Consider the following 18,960-nt stretch of genomic DNA (forward strand, 5'->3'; position numbering starts at 1 on the left):
GGCGGCTCACTGGGTATACTGAAACATGGAACTAGACAAAGCTGGAGGGGCAGCTAGGGGCCAGCCTCTCACGGGGGTCATTTCAGACAAATAAACAGAATTAAGACATGATTTGTTCTGTGCTTTAGAAAAGTAGCTACTTTGGTTGCAGCATTGCAATGGAAGAAAAATAACTACAGACAGACATCAATTATGAACTGTTGCAAAAATGCAAGTGAAATGTCATAAAAGTATATAATGAGGCACCTGGAATGAATGGGAGCGGACAGATTCAAGTAGTACAAACTCTGGCCGGCTTGCTGCCTGTAGCTTCTTGAAAGGGTATGTTTTATTCCTCTTGGCACTCCAGAGTCTACCCCTCCTGGGACATAGCACTCGATAACTTCTTGTTGTTGTTGTTTTGGGGGTTTTTTCCCTTTTTTTTTTTTTTTTTTTTTGGTTGAAGTATAGTAGATTTACAGTGTTTCATGTATACAGCAAAGTGATTCAGTTATATGTATGTGTATATATATTCTTTTCCATAATAAGTTATTACAAGATATTGAATATAGTTCCCTGTACTATACAGTAGGCTCTTATCAGTTACCTATTTTATATATGTTAACCCCAAATGCCTAATTTATGTCTCCCCAACTTTTCTCTTTGGTAACAATAAATTTGTTTTCTAAGTTAATAACTTGTTAAATGGGGAATAAATGGATGAATATACAGGAGAAGAATGAGAAAGATTGAAGCTAACCCTGACGCTTCTACATCAGAATGTCCATTCTTCTCCATTTCAGCACCTTTTTTAAACTCTACTTCTCGTTGCCCATCCCCCAAATCTGTAAAGTCTAAAAATAATCAGGAACAGCGTGGATTTAGCTTCCCAGAAGACTTCCTCCCCCTTGAGCCTTACTTCTAATCTCTTCCCCTTTTTCCTTCCTCCAGTTTTCCCTTGTGCCTTTTGGAGCCATGAATGTATGAGGTGTGATTGATGGGTATCAGTGAGGAGATCTAGTTTAGTGGAAATAGAATCAAGGTTGGTGAGAAAAAATATTGTGTTATCAAACTTAAGGGAAAGTGTATAGGTGAAAAAGGCAATACATTGTGGAGAGGCAGATAATTACGAAGATGCCAAGATATCACAGGGTATTTTGCAGTCATCTGACAATCATCTGAAAGTCGGAGTTTGCCCAAGCAATTTTAAGAAAACCCAAATTTTACATCGCACTGCCTTGGTCACCTTGACAACAAATCCTCTTTCTTATGACAATGGTATCATACTGAGAACAACGCTTGCAAATTAAGTAAATATTAATTATAGGTGGAATAGTAGATGGCTAAGCTAGCTCCATCTGGGGAAATAAGTGGAAAGGTGTCTGAAAGGGGTTTGTGCCACTAACACACGATGAGGTAAGGGGAGAAAATTGAATTTATGTTATAAAAAGGATAAAGTGCAAAGGACAGATGGGTTTATTCACAACCAGCATCAATCAATCAAATGAAGTACAGCCAGGATTTCTGGATCCACTGGCCTCACCTCCTGCAAGGGACTTTAAACTGAAAAATGAAACAGTTATGGTTGGAGACTGTAGCTTCTGTGGCACCTGCAGCTTCGACTGACACTTAAATTGGCTGGGAGAATTGAGGCCACACAGAGAGATACGGAGTAGAGCCAGACATCAAAATAGCAATGGACCAATATACTGATTTTTCAACATACTTACAGGAATTCATTGTTCTTGTTGAAGAGCCATCTTCTAAAAAGCACTCTAACATGGATTCTGAGCAATTATTTTTTCTCCTCCTGGCAAAAAAAAAAAAAAAAAAAAATTGCTAAGAATATGGCAATGGGAAAAATAAATTTTACTTTAAAATTATCTACAAGTAACAAAACATTTCTTTAGGACAATTGTCCAATGAAATTGTATTCTTCCTGGGAAAATTTGTTTTAAGTATAAACTTTTAATTTTTTAAACTATTTTTCTTTTTTTAATTGAAGGAACTGGGGATTGAACCCAGGACCTTGTGCATGCTAAGCATGCACTCTACCACTGAGCTATACCCTGCCCCCCCATAAATTTTTAAATTTTGACATAAAATCTACACTCTCTCAAGAGGTGTGTTGCCAGTGAGGTAGATCAGAGGAGTACTAGATGACTGACCCTGTCTTTACATGTGACAAAAAGACAGCTTAACTATTCTAGTTATTCTGAATAATATATTTTATTTATTGGCTCAATTTAATTAGCCAGGCTGTCATAAAATGCATCTAGCTCTGGACACCAAACAGAAGCATTCATACACATAGGGGAAGTTGTCACTGGTGGTTTGGGAAATGCATCTGTGCATCTGTCTTTAAAGCAACATGGTCAGACAGGCAGACACAGGACTAGGGGTCAGGCACACGCAGCTCAGCCATATTTACTAACCAGGAGATCTTAGGATGGTTTCTGAGCCTCTTTGCTTCTCTATATCCTCTTCAGCTATAAAACATGCCTTATAGCACCTTCCTAGGTCTGCAGGATTAAGTATCACAGTGTATGAAATGCCTGGCACCTGGAAGGCTCCCTGGAAATATCCCCTCTCCAGGCTTCTGCAGAATGAGTACACCCTCCCTGTTAGCACTCTCAGGCCCCATAGTCTGGAACCCAGAATCTTAGGATAAACTCTTAGGAGATGCTTTTCATAATTCTTTCACGTATCATTGTTTTTTGATGGAGTCTTTAGGGTTTTCTATATATAGAATTATGTCATCTGCAAATAGTGACATTTTTACTTCTTCTTATCTGATTTGAATGCTTTTTGTTTCTTTTTCTTGCCTAGTTGCTGTGGCTATGTCTTCCCATATTATGTTGAATGAAAGTGGCGAGAATGGGCAACATTTTCTTGTTCCTGATCTTAGAGGTTTCAGCTTTTCAACATCAAGTATGATGTTAGCTGTGGGTTTGTCATATATAGCCTTTGTTATGTTGAAGTATGTTTATTTATTTGAGTCCTTTCTCTTTTTTATTGAGTTTTTATCAAAATGGATGTTGAATTTTGTCAAATGCTTTTTCTGCATCTACTAAGATGTTCATATAATTTTTATCCTTCATTTTGTAATGTATCACGTTGATTGATTTGCAGATATTGAACCATCCTTGTACCCCTGGAATAAATCCCACCTGATCATGATGTATGATCCTTTTAATGTATTGTTGGATTTGGTTTGCTTATATTTTGTTGAAGATTTTTGCATCTATGTTTATCAAGGATATTGGTCTGTAATTTCTTCTTTTGTGGTGTTCTTGTCTGCTTTTGGTAGCAGGGTAATGCTGACTTTGTAAAATGTGTTTGGAAGATTTCTCTCTTCATCAAAATTCTGGAAGAGTTTGAGGAGGATAGGTAATAAATCTCTGAATGTTTTGCACAATTTGCCAATGAAGCTGTCTGGTTCTAGGCTTTTCTTTGTTGGGAGATTTTTGATAACTATTTCAATTTCCTTACTAGTAACTGGTCTATTCAAATTTTCTGTTTCTTCATGAGGCAGTCTTGGAAGATTGTCTCTAGGAACTAATTCATTTCTTCTATTTGTTGGTTGATAATGGTTCTTAGTAGTCTCATGATCTTCTGTATTTCTGTGGTATCAGTCATAAATTTTATTTCTGATGTTATTTGGGTCCTCTCTTTTTTTTCTTGCTTAGTCTAACTAAAGATCTATTGATTTTCTTTATCTTTCCAAAGAACCAGCTCTTAGTTTCATTGTTCTTTTCTATTACTTTTTTCAGTCCCTATTTATTTCTGCTCTGATTTTTATTATTTTCTTCCTTCTGCTAATTCTGGGCTTCATTTATTCTTCTTTTTCTACTTCCTTTTGGTGTAAAGTTAAATTGTGTATTTGAGATTTTTCTTATTTCTTGAGGAAGGCTGGAATTGCTATGAACTGCCTTCTTAGAGCCATTCTTGCTGCTTCCTATAGTTGTTGGTATGTTGTACTTCTGTTTTCAATTGTCTCTATGTATTTTTTAATTTATCCTTTGATTTTTTTGATGACCTATTGGTTTTTCAGTAGCATGTTGTTTAATCTCCATGTTTTTGTGGTTTTCCCTTTTTTTGTGTGGTTGGTTTCTAGTTTCATGCCATTGTGATCAAAGAAGATGCTTAATATGACTTCAGTCTTCTTGAATTTATTGAGACTTGCTTTGTTACCTAACATGTTATCTATCCTGGACAATGTTCCACATGAGTTTGAGAAGACTGTATATTCTACTGCTTTTGGGTGGAATGTTTTATATGTATATATATATTAAGTCCTTTGATCTAATATGACATTTAAGTCCAATGTTTTCTTACTGATTTTCTGTTTGGATAATCTATCCATTGATGTAAGTGTGGTGTTAAAGTCCCTACCATTATTACATTGCTTTCAATTTTCCCTTTTATGTCTGTTAATATTTGCTGTATATATCTTGGTGCTCACCTGTTGGGTACATATACATTTACAAATGTTATATCTTCTTTCTGGATTAACCCCTTTATTATTATATAATGCCCTTCTTTGTCTTTTATTACAGACTTTGTTTCAAAATTTATTTTGTCTGATATGAGTATTGCTACTCCAGCTTTCTTCTCATTTCCATTTACGTTTAATATCTCTTTCCATCCTCTCACTTTCAGTCTACGTGTTTTTCCTTCTGAAGTGAGTCTCTTATAGGTAGCATATAGGCTGCCATGGTATGCTAGAGGGCCGGGCTGGCCCCCAGAAAGAACAGGACCTGACCACAGCTGGCATGGGGCAATAGTAGTGAGGCTAGCACCCAGATGAGTCTAGGCAATTTTGATTCTAAGTATGAAGCTCTGCAAACTGTCTCTTTAAAAGTATTACTAAGTCTTTTCATGTGTGCATGTCCAGCATTGTTGAATGAGGGTTATGATGATGACTGTGGACAGATTTGCCTGTTTTTGCCAGTTTCTTGTTTAGTGCATATTGAATATTCATAGACATCTTGTTAAGATACTAGGCAAACAAACCTCTTTTCTGTGCTTACAATTCTTTCTTCTATTTTCCATTTTTAAAAGTTTGTATTATTTTGGCTCAACTTTTTAACTGAACCTCTTGTCAATAAAATAAGTCTTCAAATTTGTAATAATGCAAACATTGGCAGTTGAGCAGAATAATAACAAACTGCACATGAGATGACAAACGAGCAGCAAATTAGTTTATCCTAGAAGATGGATTCCACTGAACCTGTTGAACGACATTGGCATCCTCCAGTAGAAATGTGCCTTGTTTCCTCCAGCTGATACTTTCTTATCTGCTGGCTTTATTTTTTTAAATACTAAACCTTTGTATGATCTCCCTGTTCTTTTCTAAACTCTGACCAAACGTCCCACAGTTTGGCAAACTACCTTATAAAGTACTAGGGGGCTTAAAAGTAAACGTTCCAGCTTATCTAAATGCATCCTGAAAACAGAATATTTCAATAGATGTTCATTTGCCTTCTTGTTTGTTACCAGAAAATTCATGGCTGTTACAAAAAAAAATTATTTATAGGAAGCTTGTTTGATGTTATTTCACCCCTCCACTGTCTATTAAATCAAATGGATGTAATTCACTGCTTGATTCCTCGGAAACTTTCCCTGCAGCACACAGGGGATGAGGGAGCGTGCAGTGTGGAAGAGCAGCAGGAAAGATGGTTTGGAGATGCTCTCCTCATCACAAATATGTGTCTTCAATATTTAGTTGTTGTGGCAGGAAAACAGCAACAAATACATGAACTGTAAACCATCTGGCTTGAAATATGTTCAAATATGAATGTTCATCTAGAAAAATGAAATCTATGGAATTCTGGCATCCACTTTGACTTTTGAGAGATGAACAGCTTGGATATGCAAAGAAGGGATTTCTAGACTAGCCTTCTTAAACTTTAAATTTTCCTGAACTTAGAAGTTAAATAATTCATTACCTAGACAGGAAAACTTCCTTCTCACTTCTAAACTTTAAGGAAAAACACTGCTTGAAAATCTTGCAACTGTATCTGTGTAGAGATTTGTACAGAATTGTTTTATGCATAAAGAAGCAGAGAAATGAATGTGGTTCTGTGTTTATTATTTAATACTTATTAAGTTTCAGTTTATACTGGGCACAATATAAAACAAATATAAAATATGATAATTCTGACTTTCACCTGATTCCTAAACCAGAAAGTTAAAACTGGCAAAACAAGAGACTTTGTGCCACGTGGTTTGAAGGTAAGAATGAATTAGTCACTCTGCTCTCTTTTGAACTCTGATTCTGAGTAGCTCTGCAAATGACTCTGAGAAAAGTTTAGATGACTCAACTAATGTAAAGAAAAAATGTGCTGCAAACGTATACAAGCAATGAGGAAGAGGTAGGCAGGAGAAAGGGAACCAAACAAACCACGAAGACCAGATCAGAGGTGACTGTCGGAAGAAGAATGGAAGCAGGGGCAGTTTTTGCTTGTTTGATGTTTGGGGAGCTTATTGAATTGACCTTCTGAGAGACACAGAAATTTAAACTTATTTTCCCCCTTCTCTTCTTCACATTATATAATTTTTGACAAAACCCAGCTTGATCCACAGCTAGAGAGAATTCTCCCTACAGTAAATCCTTCAACTGGACCTCTTTGTGCTTCAGTAGCCCTCAGGTGTACGGTCTCCACCACTGCACGATGCTCTCACCTGTGAATGATTCTTCTAGTTGTTGGACATGTGCCTGTCACTTCCCTGCTACATTCTAAGCTTCTAAATAATGGAACCCAGGCCTCTAATGCCCCACTGTGCCTACATCGTGTGGTGCATGCAGTGGTCTCAGTAACTATTCATTTGAAACTTGGATAAATGAAAGAATTATGCCTAGGTGGGGAAAAAAGGCTTAAACTGGATAATGCTAACTAAGTTTGTGAAACAAACCATTTTAAAATAATATTAAGAGTGTACAATGTTCCCTAAAACAAAAATACATTATACTTAATTCAGCAAAAGGAAGGGTATTGGTGATACACTTAATTAAATTTTATTTGCAAATCAGATATGTTTTAATGTATGGAATTTCTTAACTTTTTTCTTTTACTCTACTTTTTCTTTAAAATATTGAATTTATTCAACATATAATTTATCTAACATAATTGCATAATTATCACAAAAAATGCTCCTCAAAATAGCCATGTAAGGATTTGAAATTATATACATTTGTATATTTTTCTTTATTTCGTTTCCTCTCTTTTCACTTTAATACTTAGATGTTATAAACGCTTTTAGGAAAAGGCAAAAACGTGTTTAATGCTTAGGAGAGGAAATTCGGCAATGCTATTTTTATACTTTGTGAACTCTACTGTCTCTACAGGGAACCTAGATTTTAGTATGCAGCTGCAAAAGCTGCTACATGATCAATCTTGCCCTTGAGGATCAAAGTGTTTCTTTGTTGGGTCAACTGTTCAACTAAGAAACTAAAAAGAACCAAAAAATATAATAGAGCAAATCTAGTCCAGAAACATAGTGTGGGCAGTGTAAGGTTTGTGTTCATATTTACAAGCAATTAACCTGCCTTGGTAAACATATTTGTTCAGTTTTCCTCCTACTTCTTCCATTATAGAAAGTTTGTTACTGGTGATCTTTAAAAGGGAAAAAACCCCACATCTTCTGTAGTGAGCTGGAAGAACCAATGAGTGTATCCATTTAGATAGAAAGGCTGTATCTGCTATAGAAACACACAATGTAAATTTCACTTCATTTATTCTGAGAAATAAAATGGTCATGCCTTATTAACAATAAAAACAGTTAGGTGAGACCAGATCAAATCCTGAACATTCATATTATTTTAGTAGATTTCATACAATTTCCTATCTCTTTAGGTGCAACTCTATTCACTTGGCCCCAGCTCTGGAGAAGTGATTCAGATAGTCTTGATTTAAATTCTGATCTGTACAGATTTCTTCACTGAACTAAAAACTGAGGCAGTCATTTGGGGCATGATAGGCATCCTCCAACTTTCACCAGGTAAGTTAAAAACAAAGAGAGCAACTACAATGTCTTATCACCAAAACTGAGAGCATCTGAGAAGAAGCCCAGTTGATCTTGGGTGTGTGATGTCAGGTGTGGTATCTTGAGTCTTATGAATTCTGATTCCCATATTGTAAACCTGCCAGTGGTGCCAACCAGATTATTCTTAGATGTGAAAATCGAAAAGTGGAGAAGAAAAGACAGGTGCATCAGTTGCACAAAAGTGTTCAGCTCTGATTGAATTTGGGTCTAATTTGAACTTCACATATTTTTAATATGAGCAAATTAAATATCATGGAAAGTTCTACAAAAATAAAATCTATGAAGAAAAATCCTTAAGTTGAGTCATGAGTTACCCTTCATAACACAACTATGAACCATTTTTGCATGTAACAAATGAATAATAAATATGATTTAGGACAAAGTATCTTTACATACTCAAAATAAGAAACAAACGCATTCCATTTTAGAAATAAGAATGGAGAATGCAAAGATGTGTTTTCAAACCTTTAAATTTTATTTTTATTGTCAACACTAGAAATATTCTAAGCAACTAACAACATAAACAATGTGACCACACATTATTATTCAGCAACATACGCCTCTCATTTGTAAGACTGTGTGAAAAGTACAGAAGGCTAGAAAATTCCAACTGCTCCTCACACTCATTGAATCTAAAATAGACAAGATAGTATAAAATTCTAGAGGTAGTCTCTCTGAATTAATTTTTATAACCCAACTGAATAAGGCCTCTAAGATATGTAAATCCTAAACACTTCAGAAATAACAAATCATTTCATCATGGAAGATTACTGGCTTAAAGAAATGAATATGAAAACTTTGTATCTCTATATATCTCACTGTTAAAAAAGCTACTGAGGATATTTCACTAACTGCAGACTTACCTCAGGTTAATTCTGCCAGCATACTACTTTTATATATATATATATTTCTAGATGGAAAAGTACCTTTAAGAATGATATCTTTTTCTAAAGAGAAGCAAACTTACTAAATTTTTGCTGGCAAATCTAAGACTTCTCCCAAAGAAATATCATCTCACAGAAGCGTGAGTGTGTTTGTGCATCAGTCAGGGAACTGGAGATGAAGGAGGAATGAGATTGACATAGAGGTAGATATTATAATTAGCCCCATTAAACAAATGTATAAACTCAGGCTCAAAAGAGGTACCACAGCCAGGGCTGGATGATAAGTAGAAAGCTCACCCATTCATCAAAATGCTTAACTGATGATACCAAGGTTCAAAATGTTAGCAAACAGGTGTTTTAAAGTGTACCTGGGATTTGTTCTAGCCAAGTATGGGAAGATGACAGACATGGAGACATCAGCTTTGAAAGAGTGTATTACCTAGAGTTCCCAAGAGGAGAGGACAGGCCACACCATGCAGGGCCATGAGGGGAAGCACCAGGGCCATCAGTGGGCAGAAGGAGCAAGGGGGAGAGCATGAACCAGAGCCTTTATTGTGGTTTTGGTGGGAATGAACGGATGAGACAGGGCGGGGCAAGCTGAACAAGCTTAGGATTGGGTAGTCTGAATCATTCCAATAGGCTCTAAGCTGGACGAATGGTCCCCAGTTGTCCAGTACCTGGCCCTCAGGTGACACCAATCTTAAGAACACTAGATTGGTGTGTGTGAAAGTTTGATCTAAGAGGTGGTTGGGGAAGGGGCCTTAGGTGGGTTGATTTGCATATCAAAGTTGTGTTCTCTGAAATTTGTTTGCTATCCCAAGGATTTAGCCAACACTGGAAGGGGCATTTCCTCCCCTGAGTCTGCAAGTCTTCAACGTCTCAAAGACATCTTTTAATATAGAAAATTTTAAATATGATTAATACAATAAGATAGCTTATTTATTCATTTTTCTATAATCCATTGGCATTATGTAGAAATAGATGGCATACCTAATGACATACATACAACAATATACAGTACGTCCTCTGTAACCATGGGTTCCACATTCATGGGTTCAACAACCATGGCTTAAAAAAAAAGGTTTTGCTTTTTTTAATTTCAGAAAGTTCCAAAAAGTGAAACTTGAATTTGCCACACATTGTCAACTGTATAGCATTTATACTATATTAGGTATTATGAGTAATCTAGGGCTTATTAAAGTCTACAGGATGGGTGTGTGTAGGCTAGATGGACGTTACACCATTTCATATAAGGGACTTGAGCATCTGCAGATTTTAGTATCCACGTGGGTCCTGGAACCAATCCCCTGCAGGTACTGAAGGACAACTACATTCATTTGCAATCAATAAATTAAATTAAATGAATTCCTGTGACTTAAATGTGTCCAATTACATGCATGCAATTTATATCTGTATAGTAAATGTGTTCGATGCACAAATCCATTTATTAGTACTTCATAAAAGAAGACTATAGAGTAATGGTTAAAAATGAAGATGCTAAAGTCAGGGAGAACTGGATTGAACTCTCAACCACCCCTACTGCAAGTTACTTCATTAGGTCTGTTCCCATGTTTGTGTAATGGGACTTATAATAACTACCTCATGGAGTCATTGTATGGTTTAATTGCACAATACTCAAAAAGTCCTTAATCTGGTGCCTAGATTATTTATTTATGATCTAGGATTATGCTTGTTATTTAGGTCAATGAATATTCAGAATTATTATTCTTGCCAGGTTTTTTTTAAGTTTTCATTTTTTTAAGACAACTAAATCGATTCACCATATGAAGACACAGAAAGCTTAGGCAATTATTCAAACAATTCAAATCTTCTCCTATTTCCATCTCAATTGCCTGAAAACTTTAAATGAAATATTTGAGTCAAAATTAGCCCAAAAATTGCTTCACTTAGGCCAACTTTGCCTACCAACATAGTTACTTTATCTAATAGTTACTGTATTTAATAACTATGACTTACACAAAATCAGAGAATGGGTACAGCCATTCCTGTGATCACTAAGGGATGAAAGAATATTCTCACTTACCTCACGGGTGCTCCAAGTAGGATTAGGGAAAAATAGGATTTATTCTACCAATCCCACAAAAGTGTCTCCTTAATTATTCATAGTCACATTTTAAAATTTATGAAAGTTCTTCAGTCTGTGTTTAAGATCCTTTTCTTTTTGCTTCACCATCTTCTGAAAGATTATTTAATTTATATGTATTTACCCACCATTCTATGTCTTCTATAAAAAGCATTTTTTTAAAAAGAGGAAAGGAAGTAAAGAAGCTAAAATAAACAAAGTAGAGAAAACTCTATTAAAATGTTTTGCTGTATCCAGCCTTCAGCAGTCAGATAATTTTTCAAATTTACATAGAGACTTATTATCATCTTGACTGCAATCATGTAGAAAATGGATGGGGCATAAAGTACATGAGGATAATTTAATAAAACCAGCATTCTTTTCTTGCGAAACCTTTGAAGAAAGGACTCATTAGACAGAGACTTGCCTTGTTTTCACCCAGGTTATGAGGCATGTCAACTTGCTGATTTGCCTTTGGCAAGAAGTCCTTAATTAGAAATTCCTCGAGAGCTGTTCCCAGTAGGTGCTTCCTAAGACAAAAAGACAAAATAACTTAGCAGGGGAGCCCTTACTAAATACAACATCCAGGCTCAGGTGAATGAAAGAAATAATTTGCCGACAGCAAACGAGCAAAGCGGTCGTGATGGGGTGCTGGATTTTGAATGAGAATCTCTCCATCATATTAGCGGTAAGTATCACTTTTGTTATTCACCTTTAAATATAGACATTGAATATCCTGATTCTTAGGATAACTTGTATAAAAATGCTAAATAGCTTGAAGTATTACACTGGTTAAAAGACTAAAAGTTGTTTAAAAAAAAAATTCAGTAGATATATTTAATGTCCCCTTACAGAATCATGTAAAGTTCTTTTCCAATTGAGTTCATTTGAATTATTTTTAAAGTCAAGTAGTTTGTTTTTGCATCATGTATGAACGTTTCTCTAAATCAAATGAAGTCTTTGAATTAGACTATGAAATTGGAATTTTTCTAGAGTACTTTCTGAGTTATTTTTAAAGATTTCCTCCTTGTTGACATCATTGACTTAAAACATTATAGCAATGTTGATTAAGATGGTTTTGTACATTTCATTAAATTCCTTAAAGTATATCCGTGTGTGTTTAAAATCTTTTTTATAAGGTTAACAGTTTTTTACCATTATGATCACTGTTAAAAACTAATCTATGAGAAATAAGTATACGGAATAATTCTGATTAATTTTGAGAAGCTCATTATTTCACTTTAAAAGAAGAACCGCAAGTGATTTTGAATAGGAGAAAAAGTTGAAGACAGTATTGATTGGTCCTCTTTTCGTTCTACTCTAGCTCTCATGGCTGGGAGTGAATTTTTATCTGTTTATTGACACCTTCTATTGGTACGAAGAGGACGAGTCTTTCCTTTATACACGAGTTATTCTGGGTGTAAGTAGAGTTGGGGACTACGCATTATCATTTCAGAAAACAAAATGCATTCTATTTTCCCTTGCTTCCTCATTTTCACTGTGTCTCTTTCTTGTGTCTTTATATACGGACAGTCAACACTGGCTTGGGCTCGAGCATCTGCCGTGTGCCTGAATTTTAACTGCATGCTAATTCTATTACCAATCAGTCGAAACCTTATTTCATTCATGAGAGGGACAAGTATCGTAAGTACTAAATTATTTGAAACAATTTCAGTCGTCATGATCCACTAATATAAGTGCCATTGGAAACAAAGATGTACTTTACTATGAAGTTCCCAGTAATCCGATTTAGACTGAGGTTTGTTTCTTGGTCAGGGAACACAATGCCTAAAACTGAAAATCAGTACGTATTCCCTGAGATTTGTTCCATATGGGTGTGTAGTTTGTGCTGTGTTCGTGGGCCAGGGTGAGCACCACGTCCTTCTATTCCGCCATCTTGGCAATCTCCCAAAAATGAAAATCAGAAATTAGTACATCTGATTTGTCTTTTGTTTTTGCCGTTGACACCCCACATGACATTGGACTCATTGTTCAACCTTTCCCTAATGCATTTGCTTCATCTGAAAAGAAGGGCTAATAAAATTGACCTGACTCATGAAGATGGAAGTGTTATAAAGGCTTGAACTATTACCAATTCTGATCAAAAGGAGAGAAATAAGCAGAGGAGTCAAACACCACTAAAGGAACATCTCTCTGAGCTTTCAGCCCAGGAAAGCACAATCACTGTACATAGATTTTAGGATGCAGATTTTAACACCTACAAAATATAATAGGGCATTTCCTAATCATACAGATTTCACTGTGTTGGGTACCTACTGGTGTATCCTGCCAAATGGAGTAATGCACTATACAGAAAAATGAGACCTTCAATGGCCCTTACAGACTAAATAATTTACTATATATAATCACCATCATAACTTTATGACTATTTAGATGTAGATGAATACAGTGCCTTTCTGTCTGTAATAAGGAATAATTTATAGACTACTTAAACCACATCACTAAGGATGATGGTTATCTTCTTCATTTTCTAAATTAGCTGAAGTATGGTTATTAGCAGGTTTATTCTAGAGTTTTGACTTATAGCCAGGGAACTACTAACTCAATCACTTTTATTGGGTTGAAATTTCAGCAAAGTCAGTAATAACCATTTGATTTTGCCTGTTTGACTAATTAATGGCCATTCATTTTTGTGTCCTGTGGCCCCCCCTTCAGTAATTCAGAGGCAGAGCCTAAGTTCTGCTCTCTTAACTCTCATGAGCTGTTATTGCTATGATCTTCCCCAAACCAGACTTTGTATTGTTGTTACTCTAGTGCTTCCGAGGACCATGGAGGAGGCAATTAGACAAAAACCTCAAATTCCACAAACTGGTTGCCTATGGGATAGCCATTAATGCAAGTAAGTGCTGATTATTAATTGCCTGATGAATTTTATAATGCCTCATGTTCACTTTATAGTTTTGTTTATTTCCTCCCTGCCAAAGACTCGCCCTTAGGTAAAAGAAATCTAGGCTTCCATCTGACCATATAAACCTGATATAAATGGAGTTTTTAATTTCTAATTTATACTCAGGCAGTCTTCCCTACTAAGCCTTCAATTTGTCAAGGAAAAGTTTATGAAACTTCATTTTCATTTGTGAATAATTCAGCTTGTTGATCATACAATAGTAAAGACCCACTTGAAAAACGAATGCTCTGTAATTCAATATAATTCACATCAGAAATAAAATTGACCTATACTCAAAATATCATTCGGTCGTAGGAAAACAACGATCAAATGGTACCATGGGCAGTAAAAAGAAAAAAGAAAAGCAAGATCATGTGAACAAGGTTCTGAATAGCATTGAGCTAGTGGATGTAAAAGGATCTTGAAAAGACAGGAAGTTTTATAGGCATATAAATTGTTACCGGTATTTCTTGAATTAGAAAACAAGAGAATTCAAGGTAAAGGCACTAGAAAGCAGCATTCAAGATCAAGGTTAAACTCTGGTGAGGAAGAAAAGAAGAGGGGCAGTAACTAACTGGCTTGTGGTTTTGTTGGACCACAAAGACATTGCAATAAAAGGCTATCTGAACAAAAAAGAGTTATGATTCAGGACTGTTTCCTCCAACTAATTTAACTATAAACTGTTTTTCTCATTTGTTTTTATCCTCTCATGCATAAAAAAATAGCAGAGTAAAAAGAACACTCAAAACAAATGTGGATTTAATTAAGCAACAAGACATGACAGACGGTGCCCCAGTGCCAATTAACACAACTTTGGGTGTGCGGTGAGATGTGTGGGGAGAGTTCCCCACCGACTGTCTTCAACGCCAGATTAAACTAACCTGCGAAACATTTGCAAAAGGTCTTTGGAGTTTGTTAAGAATTAAGGATAAAAATACATCATGTCCTAGAGAAAACCAGCAAAGGGATAGAGGACAAAAACCAGAGCTAATCCATCATTGTGCTTCAAAGCCTACAGTAACGCTGAGTATATGTAGGTGCCAATAATCTTTGATGAATGAGAGAATGCAGGAAGGAATGAAGACTCAGGGAAGCAGATTTCAGCTCAGAAATGGAATTCTTTGCCAGACCTTGAAAATTATCTAAAATTAGAGTGAGGGTCCCCTGAGAGTTCTGGGTTTCCTGTTGAGGGAGGTGTCCAAGTGGAGTCCAGATTGCTTCTTGGAAAGCTCTTCAGGGAAAGAATTTAAGGAATCTCTAGGCTTCCTTTAAAATCTTAAGAGTCTTTAATTCCTGTATTAAAAGAGGAGCTAAAACACAGTAAAATGGTAGGAAGAATATGATCACTATGCAATGGCTTTAAGGCAGAATTGAACTCAAAGAGAACATTATAAAGATGTTATAGAGAGAAGGAACAAAAAAACCCCACAGCATCAAAAAAAAAAATCAGAAAAGGAATCAAGGAATAAAGGAAAACATGTGTAATGCAATAGTTTTTGCCTTAAACCTTTGGGTATGTATATTTCTTTACATGTAATCTTATATCAATAGTATCCAAGCATCAGTGATGTGTATTGAATGTCTCCCTCCCATGTGCAAGATACCCTGACAGGAGCTATAACCTCCTGAATCTGGTGTGGTCAGTAACATTTTCAGGATGGAGTGTAATTCATAGAGGCAGCAGTTGATGAGAATCAGATGGCTGAGTTATTTCATACCCCTGCTACTGATGGGTTGGGTGATCTCAGATAAGTTCCTTATGTCCTTCTCCATGGAATTCAAAAAACAGTAATACAACCTAGCCAGCCCCAGGAGATGTGCAGAGTAGTGGTCAGGAGTGGACCTCTTGGAAACCTACAGACTTCAAGGTCATTTACTTGCTGCTCTTGCAAAGCACTTCAAATCCAAGTTTAGCATGGCTGGTAGGCTCCGCTATCCAGCCCAGCCCAGCAGCACTCCAGCCTCACCTCTCCACACACCCCGTTGATGTCTCCCCTGGGCAGGACCCAGCTACTGGCGCCCCCTGAGCAGTCTGTGCCTTTGCTCTTGCTGTTCCCCTTTGAAATGCATGTCCTCTCCTTCCTCACTGGGTAAGTTGTCGCCATATCCAGGACCCCTTGCCTGGCCCACCCTCCCCTGATCCTCCAGGCCCGGGCTGTTGGCCCACCCCACCTGTAGGCCCCAGTCACACCTCCTACACATAGTACAATTTCTCAGACTGTGATCACCTTAGGGATGGAGACTATCCCTTATGCCGCTCGGCTTTCCTGGCCCCAGCACATAAAAGATTCTTAACAAATTCGGTCAAACCTGAGGAAGAGGAGAAGTCGGCCAGCAGGCAAACGAGATGGAGGGAATTACTGGGAAAAGGTACAGGACAGTACAGGAGTTGCCAGGGAACCAGGAGTGGTTTGGGATGGAGGGAAGATAGAGTGTGGGCAGTGAAGAGATTCAAGACGATGCCAGTCATCCGAGACAATAAATTCACATTCTGCTGCAGCAAGAGGAAGCCGGATGCTCTTTCTCCCTCTTTCCGCTCACAGATCCCTGCGGAGAATCAGGTATTCTCTCTGGCCCTCTTCTGCTTGAACCCCTACCGTTTGCCAGGCTCCCAAGCATCTCCTGGGGCTCTGCCAGCAGGGTCTGACTGCTTTTGAGAGCAGAGGGCTCCCCGCCTCCCACCGCCATGGCAACCAGCAGCCTCTGCGGTTGTTTCCATTCTGGGCAAAGGCAGGAGGGTGGGGAGGAAGCTCTCTGCTTCTCCCAAACCCTGACAAAGCAATTATTACATTTCACGTTAACTAAGAAATGTGGCTGGCAACTGCACTTTCAGAAAAAAGAAAAGAGAAAAAAAAAAAAAAGCCTGGTCCTGGCTTTGTAGATATACCTTCGCTTTTCACATTTTTGTCCTTCTGGTGGATTCACTTAGAAGCAGCTGAAAATGTCCCCGTGCTTATTTTATTAGCATCACCCATTATGCTGCTTTTCAAAGAGGCGACTGGCTTAATAGAGGTGTGTAACCTTGGAAGAAGAGCGCCCACATCGGAGTTCGCGTGCCAGCCTCTCATTTCTCATCCGCTCCCCTAGAAGTTGAACTTTCAGGCTTTAATTGGTCAAATCATTAAAGGATGTAATTAGAGCCTGGTGAAGCCAGGCTGGGGGGGAGGAGGGGAGAGGCAAACAATGGTATCTATAATCAAGGACATCACTGAAAATACAGTGACAGGAACCCTTCTTCTTTTGGTGTCCTGCCTTCCTGCTTGCCTGCCTGTGATAAGGGCTGCCAGAGCCTTCTTCAGCCACTCATAAATCATTTTCAGGACCTATAACCCCACTGGTAAAAAAAGCACAGTTCCGCAGCCTCTCCATTCTTACTAATGTGAATCTTTCTGGACTTTCTGGTCTACAGTAGACCTTGAAGACCCTTTCAACTAAATAGTAGTACTTTGAGCCTGAACTTCCTCCAAAAGGGCTGTGAGTAGGAACCCAGGCAACCATCTCCGGCAAATTTCACAGCTTGCATCTGCTAGATTCCAGGGCTGAACAATGACCCATGTCCGGCTCCTGATGAGTCACTAAAACTCGTTTGTAAACCTCAATAAACACAACAAGGACAGGTTGAGAGAAGCAAGCTCAGAATAAGGATGCTGAGAAAAAATGATCTGGAGGCCCCACCACGGAGAAAAGTCCCTGAGGCCCAAACTCTTCAGGACCTGATCTGAAAAGAATTGCTACCGATCTGGTTCTGCCTGAGGCGTGCGGAGATCCAAGGAGGCTCCTCCCCCGTCCTGCCTAATGTGATTTGATGTCATTTACAAACGAGTGGCATGCGCAGGGTGCCAGAGAATATGTGTATTCCTGCAGAAATCAGACCACAAATTTGAAAGTTTGGGGCCAGATTCTGGCTGCAAGAAACAGCCAAGATTTATCCCAGGGTCCTGGTTTCTAAAGGCTGCTTAATTAGGAGGTGACTAACTCCAAAATGACTGTTATCGCTGACAGGCAGGCAGAAAGATAGCAAGAACTGACCACATTTCCAAGATTCTCCCTCAGTTATACTTCCTTTGATCTCCTGAAAAAGAAAAAGAAGGAAAGAAAGAAGGAAAAGGAAGTTTCTCAAAGCAACTGGCTCTAATTGTAGCCTTTATAGGATTATTTTTTTTTTGTTCACTCTTCAATAAAACTCTTTATTTGAACTCAGAAGTTCACACATCAATTAAATGTGCATTTGTAGTTTGTCCAAGATTGTGGCTTGCTTTTAACTGTAATAGTACTTTGGTAAGAAAATAAAATTGTAGGAAGACCCAGCTATAGCATCTTTATCCTGGCATTTGGGTGGGTTCTGGAAACGTGGATCTTGGGCTCTTCCCAGTGCTTGGCAGAGAGTCCCCAGAGGAACTGAGGACCCAGGAAGAGAGCCCCTGTGTAGTTAGCGGCATTGGATTTACCACTAGACTTAAAATGCCCCTTTGAGAAAGCGTTGATTTTGAAAACACATTAAAACATGAATTTCATGCTTGCCTGGCTTTCATATTGAACTATAGCTCCGTTTTAGATGACAGGCGATCCCCGTCAACTTCAGAGGGAGACACAGGAGCCAGGCAGCTGGAAGGGAGCCTCGATATCACCGTTTCGCCCCATCCACCCAATTTACAGATGATAAAACAGAGGCTGAAAGAAGTTACGTGGCTGAGAGGCATCCTCATCAGTGTCCTTTCTCCTACGTACTCATATCAAATCTAATAACGTGATATGGTTTTGATGACTAAGAAAGAGAAAAATAAAATCATGTCACCATTTTATCACATACTCGAAGCAACTGTCATTGTAAATATAGATAGCATGGCTATTCCTATTAAAATAACTAAAATTAATATAAAGGGGAGAATAGAAAATATAATGTCTGAAAAAGAACAAAAATAAGTACCTCCCCCAGTAACTACTGAGTCCCAACAGCCCTGGGTTTGGTAGCTGGGATACTTTTAGTCCCAAGCCGAGATCACAATAAAATTAGGGTCCAGTCTAAGAGGAAATAAAACACTTAGACAAACAAAATG

The 18,960-nt window shown here is 37.7% G+C and overlaps 1 protein-coding gene across 1 annotated transcript in view; it reads left to right on the forward strand.

Annotated features, from left to right (window-relative positions):
- The first annotated feature begins 11,642 nt into the window (after positions 1-11,642).
- The window catches only part of NOX3 (NADPH oxidase 3), a 55,882-nt gene continuing 48,564 nt past the window's right edge, over positions 11,643-18,960 (forward strand). Inside the window, exons 1-4 of the mRNA XM_064487110.1 lie at positions 11,643-11,683; positions 12,320-12,415; positions 12,529-12,639; positions 13,771-13,855. Coding sequence (XP_064343180.1) covers positions 12,580-12,639; positions 13,771-13,855 — 145 coding nt within the window. The 5' untranslated portion in view covers positions 11,643-11,683; positions 12,320-12,415; positions 12,529-12,579. The remainder of the gene's footprint in view (positions 11,684-12,319; positions 12,416-12,528; positions 12,640-13,770; positions 13,856-18,960) is intronic.

Source organism: Camelus dromedarius, chromosome 6, assembly GCF_036321535.1.
Source record: "Camelus dromedarius isolate mCamDro1 chromosome 6, mCamDro1.pat, whole genome shotgun sequence".
Classification (NCBI taxonomy): Eukaryota; Metazoa; Chordata; class Mammalia; order Artiodactyla; family Camelidae; genus Camelus; species Camelus dromedarius.